The 13,844-nt window shown below is 43.5% G+C and overlaps 1 protein-coding gene across 1 annotated transcript in view; it reads left to right on the forward strand.

Annotated features, from left to right (window-relative positions):
* The window catches only part of prmt3 (protein arginine methyltransferase 3), a 65,570-nt gene that overhangs the window by 10,943 nt on the left and 40,783 nt on the right, over positions 1–13,844 (forward strand). Inside the window, exon 10 of the mRNA XM_031740976.2 lies at positions 405–504. Within this exon, the coding sequence (XP_031596836.1) occupies positions 405–504 (100 nt within the window). The remainder of the gene's footprint in view (positions 1–404; positions 505–13,844) is intronic.

Raw genomic sequence — 13,844 nt, forward strand, 5'->3', positions numbered from 1 at the left:
ATAGGCCAAATTATTCTTATTTTTTATTTAATTTAAAAATACCAGGAATAACCTTTGCCTTGGTTTTTAGATGCCATGTTGAAGAAGTGCTCACTGACAAACACGTAACAGTTGACTTATTTATTTATTTATTACCAGCTATATTGGTGCAGCAGTAGGAAATATTCTGTCAGCATCAGCAGAAACTTAAAATTTAGATCAGAGGTTTTTCATGCAGTGCAAGGAATTTTTTCCCCCTCAAAAAGCCCTTTTCCCCTTAATTTCATGAAGATTTAACCTTTAAGACCATTAATGTCAGGATGTTGGGTATTGTTAGGGTTTCAGAATTCTGTGGAAAATGTTTAGTTTGTTTAATGTAGGTTGATATAAAATTAATATTAGACATATGTCTATGTTTTCTACAGGTCCAACCAGCTGGAGGATAAAATTACGCTGATCAAAGGTCGCATAGAAGATATCAAGCTTCCTGTAGAGAAGGTTGACATCATCATCTCAGAATGGATGGTCAGTACATATTTACACATACATAAATCCACAAGCGACAGTTTGTAACTAGCTGATCTTCATATTCAGTTTCCTTAGGTCTTGACAAAATGCACTAGTTTAATGGAGACTGCCTCTCTGTCTAAGCTCTTGCAGTATCTATGGCATTTACTTAGCTACACTAGCAAACCAGACAACAATAGCAGGGAGCACTGTGCTGGGTCTATTTCACTTCAAAAGGTGCTATCTAATCGTACCTTACATAAATAAAGTACATGTAAGCTGTATAACTTGCTGCAGCATGTTGGATCAACTGAAGACTTTTCAGGCGGTTTTTAGGATAAACTGATAATAATGGATTACAATAGACCAGCCTAGAAGTAAAAAATGTGTGAACTAGTTTTTCAACATCACTCTGAGACAGGATGATATTGCGCACATGCAAGAAAGCAGTCTTATTTATTTGTTAAATTAGAAATATCCTACGTATATGAGCACTGAAAAGCAGATCCTGCTAAAAAGTGACTCCAAGATTTCTTACAGCGTTACTGGAGGCCAATGTGATGCCATCCAGAGGAATTATCTCCTTAGACACCATGTTTCTAAGATTTGTGGGTCCATCATAGGTCATAAACTCATTTTCCACCCGAGAAATGGAACTCTTTTAACAGATCTCTTATAAAAAAATGTACTCATAATATGAGGTTAATTTTTGAGTGAGTGTTTACAGGCTAATAAGGTTTCCGAATCCAAGGTGGCAGCAGGATGGATTTATGTTTTAAATATGGCTCGGGCAGGCTAAATTCGGCCATGAGCTTGTCTGAATATCTTACCTGGAGCTGGAGGAGCAGTCTTCCTTTGCTGTGATGGCCATTTATCAGACAGATTTTGCTCAGCGATACACGCAGGACAGCCAAAGTTGAATGCACTGCTGAAGTCATACCTAATTCATGAGCATCCCGTATCTGCCCCACCGCTACCTCCTCCATCCACTGTGAAACCCCAGGGTCGCAAGCAGGGGTCGCCACGCAGAGCCTTCCTATCCTCTAACCGGGGAAATTGAAATTCGGTGGCTGACGTGCCAGTGGACCGTTGAAGGATAGGGGGCGTAATCTCTGATGACACTGGCTCACAGAGTGCTAATAAATCTAAGAATTCTCCAGTCACTTCTCATCAGGGCAGCGATGGCACACATTTCTCAGAGTGGCTTGGACTTCAGAAGCTGCCCTCCGATCTGCCTGTATAAAAAGGAAAAATGACAGTTGTCAAAGGAAGGCTCTGTGGCTAGAGTAAATGGTCTTATATCCAGGTCGTGCCTTAATGTCTGAGAGAGAGTGTGGAGATGTGGTGGATGTATTTTTTATTTGAATTCTTTTATTCACTCACATCTTTAAAAAAATAAAAAAAATAATGAAGCTGGCATTACAGTTGGAGGGTTTCACTGTAATACTGTACATGTAATATGCCTCAACAGTTGATCAAGTGAGTTATATTGCACCAAGTTACAGGTTTTTATCACAGTTGCTATATTTTCATAGTTATTAATAATTTGAGAGAACACAGTGAATTAATACTTCAGACCTTTCAAACTGAAGTAACTTGCTGATAGATGCAGATAGATGTCTGTCTTCATATCAGAGATGTTTATTTGATTGACTAATGGAGTGACCGCTCTTGTGCTGTCTGTGTAAATGCACACACCTCTCACTGTGATGAGGCTCATGGAAGGCTGCTGCTGTGTGACACTGCAAATGTAATAACAGCCAGAAGCAACAAACTGACTTCAGCTGATATTTTATCAAATCCCAGATTACAGTCATGTATTGTAGTCACATTGTAGACAGATGGCGTGTATTGTTAATCTGACATTGAATTCACCATTGAAAAGCCAGAGAGGGTTGTGTTTTGGGAAATAAGTGAGAAGGAGCTCAAGAACACAAAAAGGTTTCAAAGATTTTTCAAAGCTTTTAGTGAGGTCATTTTGTGCAGCATGAGACTGAGACAGAACAATCACAACTTTAGTGAATCGAGCGACTCAAGAAGACAAGTTAGGATGTTGTCTGTTGATGAGTTCAGACTTGTGTTATGTTTAAAGTCAGTTGTAAATGTTACTACTTTTGACGTGATCAGACTAAAGTCTCAACTTTTGTAGAAATGTGACCAGGCCACTTATTCAGAAATGAAGCCCACGTGTTGAAATAGAGTTAGATTAATTGATAGGAGTGAATATGTTGGTTCTACAAGCGTCATCAGAATCTGTATGTGTAGGGCATTTTTTTGGTAATGCCCTGTTCTGGCACGGTCTTAATGCCTACCACTGGTGTTGTCTGACCCAACTCAGTACACACACATTAGTGCAGAATAGGATCTCGAGGTATACTACAGAGAGTGCCCTAATTGGGTCAAAGCAAAGGCAGACATGCACAGGAGGGAATTTAGTAACTAAGAATAGATTAGCAACTAACATCTCTGTAGTGCAGAGAATCTGCAAGCTTTTTGTTCTTTCCTGTGGTGTGTTGTTTTTATTCAACAAAAGTTGAATAAAAAGATCAGAATTAAAAACAGAGTAGTAGCCAAAGCAGCCACATCACAGTAAGTTTCTGTGGCACGCTGTAATTGTAATTTGTAGACTAAATAGGCTTATAAATGCAAGCTTTGTAGATAAGGGAGAACGTATTGTGGTTGATGTGGCAAAGGAACCATGACTGGCTCTGTCATATTTGAATAACCTCAAAACATGTTTTTCCTAACCTGGATTTTGTGATGATGAATTCTACATTAAAAGAAAAGATTTGTCTATTTTTATCTATCTAAAGCATATTTAATGAAAGAGCGTTACTAAGCTAAAGTTGAAGTTTGAGTAATTATGGTTGAAGAGAGACAAAGTTTGATATCACTTATGTCCAGCTGTTAGAGTTTATTGAGCAGATAGTGGTTGCAGGGCTAATAGACAGAGTTGGTTGATGAATGTGGTGTATCTGTAGTGGTGGTGGTGGTGGTGGTGAAGGGGGCAAATGAGTGTCTTGTCTACTGTGGCAGTGTTTGAGAGACTGCCTTCAGCAGCACCACTGTCATTTCATAACTCAGAGCATTGATCGGTCGTGTTTGTCAGCACACCAAAAAACAAACAGTCCCGAGCAGATAAGAGACCAGTGAGCTGATGGGGAGGAGAAGAGCTGAGTTTCTCTAAGGCTAAGTGAAGATTGTCAGTCAGAGATCAATCAAAGATGGTGATTGATAGTGTTTAATGGTTCAGACATGCAGACTTGTAAGGAGACAGGAGAGTTGGCTTTAACAAACTTTTCTTATATAATACTTGAATCTCGCTTAAAAATTCTTAAAATTCATATTTAAATCTTCATATTAGTCACAAACCATAACAAGGATAATTTTGTTCTATGATCTGCATTTGTCTGCCTGTATATGCGACACTGTGAAAGTCATGAGCTCTCTTCTTCTGGTTATAAACATGTTTCATACAAGAACCTACTGTGATGGCTCTTACAGTCGCTGGTATATATGGTCTGTTAGAAGTGGTATGTAAAGGTCTCCTCTTTATATTAATAAATGAGGAACACATTCAAAATAGACTTTACAGTCTCTGACCGGGAGTGATTACTCGTTATGTGCAGGATACAAACAATAAGTGTATCTGCTTTAGTTAGATTGTGTTTTTCTGTGATTGAGACTTAAAAGATGAGATGACCACATTTTGGGTAATCAGTTGATTACTATTAACTCTATTGAATAAATTCTACCAACTTTTTCCTGTCTAAACATTAGTCAGGTCTGAGTCGCTGTGTGGGGTGGGGGTAAAGTCAAATTAAAGGCAGTTCTTCCTCTTTAGCCTCATTATCAGTGCTGGCAGCCTCACCTGCCCAAGAAAAGGGTGGTAGTCATCAGTCATCCTGTCCTTTAGTCTGTCAGTCAGTCCCAGACACGCAAAAAACACAACAGAAACACACACACAGACACACACAGAAAGACTGAGATGCAGCAAAATAGTCACACGCACAAACAAGCAGACACACACAACAGTATAAGTGGCACAGGTGTGTCCGCGCTCTAATGAGGATTTATTGGCCGTGCTTACTTCCACAAGACCTTCAAATACTTCAGGTGCTTTTCAGCCAGCTGTCCGTAAAACTAAAAACTTCCGCTCCTTGTTATATAAAAGGCCACTGGTGGTATGGCGATGTCTACATGCTCATAGAAGTTACTGCTTCCTGCTGCAAAAACATGCCAACTAGTTTTCTTTACTGTAAATTATGTCCTCAGTAGGGTCATGATAATAAAGTTTCAAACTCGATAACAATACCTGGGAAAGTGTGTGATGCTGTTTTAAGTTGTCTGACATAATGCAAAAACAAGATTTCTAAGGTTGTTTCAGATACACACACTGGTTTTGCTTATTTGTAGTTATTCCAACCTGAAATAATCTTAGAGTAATGCTAATGTTTTTGTCTTTTTACATCTGACATTATAGATTATATTATAGTATATTATATAATAATAATATATAATATATTATAGATTATTATATTAAAAAATACTGCTGACTTGATAAAGATTCTCTTCTCAGCAGCTGCTAGCACCTTATAAAACTGAAGTTAAAAGTCTTGTATTATACATTAAAAACACTGAACTTTAAAATATTTTGCAAATTTAATAAAACAGTGTTAGTTGGTTGTGTGAAACTCTTACCACCATCTAAAAACCTAATTGATTTCAGTCTCTAATACGGGCTCTAATAACCTTGTACCTGCACTGCAAATACACTATCTTCCATCTCTATCTCTCATTTGCATGTCTTTAAATGGAAATTATACTGCACTCGCCAAGCATTAACACCCTAAAAATCTATTACAGGGATTTGTGTGTGTGATATGTTGATGATAATTCAGTGTCATCCAATCCTGGATAGTACAGAAGAGGCTCATTGATGTAGAGGTGCTGCCTTGAGTGTTCAGTGAGGCATGGACCTATTCCCCCACACATGTATTCATTCATGCACACCATCTCCTTTATTTTGCCTTGGCCCTCCTGGGACTGGAAGCGATGATGATCTGCAGTAATTGAGGAAAACGTGTTGTGAGTGCAGAAGGAGAGAGGAGGTACTGATGAGCGGAGGAAAGTGTAAATTGCTGATGCAGATTTTGTACCAAAATTCCTCATGCTAGCAATAACTGAAAGCAACTCAATCTCCAAGGGGTTGATAGGCACAAAAATGTGTAGCTATTAGATACAAAGTTTTCAATATGTCTTCACCAAGTACATACATGAAAACACAGTAATTATAAAAGTATTAAAGTTTTCTTTGTAGAGTTTCTAAAGAGTACTTATGCTTAAGAGATAATAACCCAGTGAAATATCTAAATATCTAATCTATTCTTGACAAATGTAAAACAGAAAAAACATTTTCTGTATTTTTTTTTTTCTATCTATCTATATATATATATATATATATATATGTATATATATACATATGTATGTATGCATATCTTTACACACACATATATATATATATATATATATATATATATATATATATATATATATATCTATATATCTATATCTATATCTATATATATATATATATATCTATATATATATATATATATATATATATATATATATATATATATATATATATATATATATATATACATATACACACATATATATAACACCCAGCACGCCTCACGGGCGGTTTATCCTTCAAGCTCGGGTCCTCTACCAGAGGCCTGGGAGCTTGAGGTCCCTGCGCAGTATCTTAGCTGTTCCCAGGACTGTGCTCTTCTGGACAGAGATCTCCGATGTTGTTCCCGGGATCTGCTGGAGCCACTCGCCTAGCTTGGGAGTCACCGCACCTAGTGCTCCGATTACCACGGGACCACCGTTACCTTCACCCTCCACATCCTCTCGAGCTCTTCTCTGAGCCCTTGGTATTTCTCCAGCTTCTCGTGTTCCTTCTTCCTGATATTGCTGTCATTCGGAACCGCTACATCGATCACTACGGCCGTCTTCTCCTGTTTGTCTACCACCACTATGTCCGGTTGGTTAGCCACCACCATTTTGTCCGTCTGTATCTGGAAGTCCCACAGGATCTTAGCTCGGTCATTCTCCATCACCCTTGGGGCGTCTCCCATTTTGACCTCGGGACTTCCAGGTTATACTCGGCACAGATGTTCCTGTACACTATGCCGGCCACTTGGTTATGGCGCTCCATGTATGCCTTGCCTGCTAGCATCTTGCACCCTGCTGTTATGTGCTGGATTGTCTCAGGGCATCTTTACACAGCCTGCACCTGGGGTCTTGCCTGGTGTGATAGACCCCAGCCTCTATGGATCTTGTACTCAGAGCTTGTTCTTGTGCTGCCATGATTAGTGCCTCTGTGCTGTCTTTCAGTCCAGCTTTGTCCAGCCACTGGTAGGATTTCTGGATATCAGCCACCTCCTCTATCTGCCGGTGGTACATACCGTGCAGGGGCCTGTCCTTCCATGATGGTTCCTCGTCTCCCTCCTCTTTCTTGGGTTTCTGCTGCCTGAGGTATTCACTGAGCACTCGGTCAGTTGGGGCCATCTTCCCAATGTATTCTTGGATGTTCGTTGTCTCATCCTGGACTGTGGTGCTGACACTCACCAGTCCTCGGCCCCTTCCTTCCGCTTAGCGTACAGCCTCAGGGTGCTGGACTTGGGGTGAAACCCTCCATGCATGGTAAGGAGCTTTCTTGTCTTTATGTCAGTGGCTTCTATCTCTTCCTTTGGCCAGCCTATTACCCCAGCAGGGTACCTGATCACGGGCAGGGCATAGGTGTTGATGGCCCGGATCTTGTTCTTACCGTTCAGCTGACTCCTCAGGACTTGCCTGACCCTCTGCAGGTACTTGGTGGTTGCAGCTTTTCTAGCGGCCTCTTCATGGTTCCCATTCGCCCGCGGGATCCCCAGGTACTTGTAACTGTCCTCTATGTCTGCAATGTTGCCTTCTGGTAGTTCGATCCCCTCGGTTCTGACTACCTTTCCTCTCTTGTTACCATCCGACTACACTTCTCCAGCCCGAATGACATCCCGATGTCATTGCTGTATAGCCTGGTAGTGTGGATCAGTGAATCGATGTCTCGTTCACTCTTGGCATACAGCTTGATGTCATCCATGTACAGGAGGTGGCTGACAACCGCTCCGTTTCGTAGTCGGTATCCGTAGCCAGTCTTGTTAATGATCTCACTGAGGGGGTTCAGGCCTATGCAGAACAGCAGTGGGGACAGAGCATCTCCTTGGTAGATCCCGCACTTGATGGTGACTTGTGCTATGGGCTTGGAGTTGGCCTCTAGTGTTGTGCGCCACATCCCCATTGAGTTCCTGATGAAGGCTCTTAGGGTCCTGTTGATCTTGTACAATTCTAGGCATTCCAGTATCCAGCTGTGGGGCATTGAGTCATAGGCCTTCTTGTAATCAATCCAGGCTGTGCACAGGTTGGTCAGTCTGGTCTTGCAGTCTCGGCTGACTGTTCTGTCTACCAGTAGCTGGTGTTTTGTGCCTCTGGTATTCTTGCCAATCCTGAATAGGATGAGGGGCCTATGGAATATATATAAAACACCCAGCACGCCCCTGCGGGCGGTTTATCCTTCAAGCTCGGGTCCTCTACCAGAGGCCTGGGAGCTTGAGGGTCCTGCGCAGTATCTTAGCTGTTCCCAGGACTGCGCTCTTCTGGACAGAGATCTCCGATGTTGTTCCCGGGATCTGCTGGAGCCACTCGCCTAGCTTGGGAGTCACCGCACCTAGTGCTCCGATTACCACGGGGACCACCGTCACCTTCACCCTCCACATCCTCTCGAGCTCTTCTCTGAGCCCTTGGTATTTCTCCAGCTTCTCGTGTTCCTTCTTCCTGATATTGCTGTCATTCGGAACCGCTACATCGATCACTACAGCCGTCTTCTTCTGTTTGTCTACCACCACTATGTCCGGTTGGTTAGCCACCACCATTTTGTCCGTCTGCATCTGGAAGTCCCACAGGATCTTAGCTCGGTCATTCTCCACCACCCTTGGGGGCATCTCCCATTTTGACCTCGGGACTTCCAGGTTATACTCGGCACAGGTGTTCCTGTACACTATGCCCGGCCACTTGGTTATGGCGCTCCATGTATGCCTTGCCTGCTAGCATCTTGCACCCTGCTGTTATGTGCTGGATTGTCTCTGGGGCATCTTTACACAGCCTGCACCTGGGCTCTTGCCTGGTGTGATAGACCCCAGCCTCTATGGATCTTGTACTCAGAGCTTGTTCTTGTGCTGCCATGATTAGTGCCTCTGTGCTGTCTTTCAGTCCAGCTTTGTCCAGCCACTGGTAGGATTTCTGGATATCAGCCACCTCCTCTATCTGCCGGTGGTACATACCGTGCAGGGGCCTGTCCTTCCATGATGGTTCCTCGCCTTCCTCCTCTTTCTTGGGTTTCTGCTGCCTGAGGTATTCACTGAGCACGCTGTCAGTTGGGGCCATCTTCGTGATGTATTCGTGGATGTTTCTTGTCTCATCCTGGACTGTGGTGCTGACACTCACCAGTCCCCGGCCCCTTCCTTCCGCTTAGCATACAGCCTCAGGGTGCTGGACTTGGGGTGAAACCCTCCATGCATGGTAAGGAGCTTTCTTGTCTTTATGTCAGTGGCTTCTATCTCCTCCTTTGGCCAGCCTATTACCCCAGCAGGGTACCTGATCACGGGCAGGGTGTAGGTGTTGATAGCCCGGATCTTGTTCTTACCGTTCAGCTGACTCCTCAGGACTTGCCTGACCCTCTGCAGGTACTTGGTGGTTGCAGCTTTCCTAGCGCCCTCTTCATGGTTCCCATTCGCCATGGATCCCCAGGTACTTGTAACTGTCCTCTATGTCTGCAATGTTGCCTTCTGGTAGTTCAATCCCTCAGTTCTGACTACCTTCCCTCTCTTTGTTACCATCCGACTACACTTCTCCAGTCCGAACGACATTCCAATGTCATTGCTGTATAGCCTGGTAGTGTGTATCAGTGAATCGATGTCTCGTTCACTCTTGGCATACAGCTTGATGTCATCCATGTACAGGAGGTGGCTGACAACCGCTCCGTTTTCGTAGTCGGTATCCGTAGCCAGTCTTGTTAATGATCTCACTGAGGGGTTCAGGCCTATGCAGAACAGCAGTGGGGACAGAGCATCTCCTTGGTAGATCCCGCACTTGATGGTGACTTGTGCTATGGGCTTGGAGTTGGCCTCTAGTGTTGTACGCCACATCCCCATTGAGTTCCTGATGAAGGCTCTTAGGGTCCTGTTGATCTTGTACAATTCTAGGCATTCCAGTATCCAGCTGTGGGGCATTGAGTCATAGGCCTTCTTGTAATCAATCCAGGCAGTGCACAGGTTGGTCAGTCTGGTCTTGCAGTCTCGGCTGACCGTTCTGTCTACCAGTAGCTGGTGTTTTGCGCCTCTGGTATTCTTGCCAATCCCTTTCTGTGCCCCGCTCATGTATTGACCCATGTGCCTATTCATCTTAGCCGATATGATGCCTGACAGGAGCTTCCATGTAGTACTGAGGCAGGTTATTGGTCGGAGGTTGGATGGGACCGGTCCCTTCTTGGGGTCCTTGGGGATCAGGACCGTCCGACCTTCGGTTAGCCATTCAGGGTGTCTCTCGTTAACTAGCAGCTGGTTCATTTGTGCTGCCAGACGCTCGTGCAGTCAGCTTCTTCAGCCAGTAGGCGTGAACCATGTCGGGCCCTGGTGCTGTCCAACTCTTCATACTGGAGACCCTTTCTTGGATATCTGCCACTGTGATGGTTACTGGACCCTGTTCAGGGAGGTCGCTATGGTCTGCCCTCAGATCCACTAGCCACTGAGCATTGCCGTTATGGGTTGCGTCCTTCTCCCATATGCTCTTCCAGTATTGCTCCGTCTCCAGCCTTGGTGGTGCTGTTCTGTTATTGTTCCCTTGCCACTGAGAGTACACCTTTGCTGGTTCTGTGAAGAACAGCTGGTTTATTCTCCTGCCTTCTCTCTCTCTGGTGTACCTCCTCAAGCGGGTGGCCAAGACCTATTACAAAGTCTGTATTATTAAGTCTGTAATTAGGCGCCATTCTTATTATTTTACGGAGCTTTTGTTCAATCGGGGGACGCTGTCTGTTGAGGAGAAAAGCATGAATTTGTTTGTATACGGATTATCCATTGTTTAAATGTCCCGGTAGTCGAAAAGGAGGCAGAGCTGTTGAGAAATGCTAGGAGCTAACTGGGCGCTAACTGTATCATTCAAATATATTGAATGTCGCAATGCTGGCAAAGAGAGGAAGTGACGTAAGATTTGCGCATGCGGGGTACCGATCGGGTTTCCGGTACGGATCGGGTAGCGGCACCGATGCATGCTCGATAAAACGGGCGGAGCGAGAACACATCCGGGACTTTTTCGCGTTCTCGGCTTGATGCGTACTTCGAGTTGGAACAGTACTTGGTCTCCGACTGATGACGTATCACGAGTACACGAGAACGCAAGTACGCACAAGTACGCATATTGAGAAACGCCCAGTATGTCTGATGTGCCACGCAATGCTGTAGAAAACATGGACGATGCGACAGCACCCCAAAAATGAAGCCAAAACGTCTCTATCGCCCCCTGGTGTCTGGCTGCAGTATAGGTCATAAACCCCGCCTCCTCCATGTTAGCGGATGGGACTGGGGTCAGACTAAAATAAATTAATTCTCCTTAGACAATTTTTTCCCAAAGATTCTTTCTTTTGTTATCAATAGTTCTCATCATGCTGATTGATGTCCAAGGGGTCTCCTTTCCCATAAGTTTGATTCTAATTCCTACAGCGGCGATGTTAAATTGGGGTGAAACGTCATCATAACAGCTTTGACTGGCAGCTGCAGTCACGGAGAAACTTGCGTATCTCTGTTCGGGAATAGCAGATAGAGCGTAGGCTCTGAGAGGAGGGCCAGCGTTTACGTTACGAAGACACGACGGACTGTTTTAACCTGACATCCTGAGGCGCTCCTCAGTAAACTGGACTACCCGACAGAAGGACCCGAGGCCAGGCTGCACTTTTTCGGTAAGTTAAACGTGTTTGCAAGCTAATCCGTAACTATGGTCCTTAGCTAGCTCCTGAGACCTAGCTAGCTAAAATGAGCACTCGGCTTTCAGGGTTCGTTTAGCTAATCTGTGCAGGTGAATGAATTTACTAAAGAAATCAAGAGAAACGCCCCGGGCTACTCAGTCACTAATTACTGTTACTGTACTTTTACAGTATAATACTTGTAATAAAATCCAACAGGCTGCACCCTGCTGCAGCTCCTGTGCAGAGCTGAATATTAAATAAGTGCAAACAGCATGTTTTCAGGCTCTTGCCACATCTGTAAAGACAGTAACATCTTTTTTAAAAGCTTGTACTTCAGTAACTCCTCATTAATCAGGAACTATGGATTAAAGTACTGTAGTGTACTGTAATACTGAAAAAAAATGTAAGAGAAGAACTTCAGATCCTGAGTGTGTGAGGACAGAAGGATCAGCTTTATTTCAATTTTGAGGGATAAAATTTATATCTGAGTTTGATGGTTCTGTTCTCTCTGCCCTCAGATTCAGACCTCAGCACCACCCAGTGACAGCAGACAGATCATCCAACATGTTCACATGTTAACTGCAAAATGAACTGATGAAAACAGTACCAAGGTTAAAGTACCACATGTGCTGTAGTGAAAGCTGCAGCTTTATTGATAAAGTTAAAGACAAAAAAACAAAAGGATTAATCACTCATGTAACTGTGTCACTATATATCAGCATTAACAGGACCTCAGTTTGGTGTTTCACAAAGCTGCTGATCTCAGACCTGCACAGCTTCCGTTTTAAACACTTGATGTACTCAGCTGCATGAAGAGCATATGAGATTTTCTCTAACACAATTAAATAAAACCTGATGAAGGTCAAACGTCATCACTTGTATGTTGAACTACAAACTTGTCATCTGGAATTCTTTCACAGTGTTTTGCAGATAGTGTGTTATTTACTATAAAGTGATTCAGAGTTATTCATCCCAGAGTAACCAGAGAGGATCATATATTTTTAAATATATAAGTTTCTACAGGACTGAATATAATATCTTTATGTAAAAGTCCGGAGCCTCTGGAGAGTATCCGATTATTTATAACATTAGACAAACCAAAGGTCTCCATTACAGTGTTCATGAAATACTGGGTTTATCCATCTCCTGGGGCGGGCCTACGGAGGAGTGCTGAAGATTTCCCTGTGAGGGAGCTGCTGGTGAAGATCATGAGTCCTGCTTGAACAATGCGATGAGCTTAAGTCTTCCTGGTGTTTCTTAAATGATGCCTCTTTCAGTGGGTCAACAGAACATCTGGCAGAGGACAGCTGTGATGAAAGAAAGAGAAGAAGTTTCTCCAAACCTCTGGACACAGGAAACCCAGCTTGGCCTGGTGGTCGCCCTCACTAGTTTCTCTCCAGGGTGAATGTAGCTGTTGATATAATATGGACTCTGTTATTAAATGAAAAGAACAAATTAGACTACATTACTGAAACGTTCTGCTGCCGTTTTTAAAGTCTCCATGTTACCAGGCTGTAGAGGGCTCTGAAGATTTAAACAGTTTTAGATCCATTACACTCACAGTCTTATGTTAAAATCTCAAAGGACAGCATTATATTTTTGATATTAACAGTAACTCTGGGCTTCTGTAGAGTGTGCAGATGATCTCATCGCTGTCTAAAAATGGATAAAAAAAAACCCCATAAGTGCTGAATCCTTCAATAACACAGACTATTAAGAGTATTAGGTGTGTAGCATCGCTAACTAGCTACCAACAAGCCTCCAACAGGTGTGTATGCTAGCGGCTAATCTAACTAACGAATTAACAGAGTGATTTTAGGACTATAAGATGATAAGCTGTGTGTCTTTTTTTATAACAGTGACATGGTTGTATTTACCTTAATTAAACGAGTCGTCAGTCGTGGTAAACCAGCAAAAGAACTGGAGCAGCCGGGCTACGTAAAAAGTGTAGGGGGGACGTGTTTGCGGTCACGTCCAGCGGGTGTGTGGGCGGGAGCGTTACACAGTCGCTCCACCTCAAGTCACTACTGCGCAGACTCTGGCTCCAAATTTGCAAGATGGCAGCCTCCACAAGCGGGGTGTTTTGGCTTCATTTTTGCACAATGGTAGGAGGCGGTGTCGTCGTCCATGTTTTCTACAGTCAATGGTGGGAACTAGTGCGTTAGCGCAGTTAGCGTGTTGACGCCATCCAGCCTCACGCATGGGGCGATCCGCGGTAACTCGTTAACAGAGATTTGCCGCGTTATGGCGTTGATGTCATTTTAACGAGATTAACGCTGACAGCACTAGTGGGAAC

Source organism: Oreochromis aureus, linkage group 1, assembly GCF_013358895.1.
Source record: "Oreochromis aureus strain Israel breed Guangdong linkage group 1, ZZ_aureus, whole genome shotgun sequence".
Taxonomy (NCBI): domain Eukaryota; kingdom Metazoa; phylum Chordata; class Actinopteri; order Cichliformes; family Cichlidae; genus Oreochromis; species Oreochromis aureus.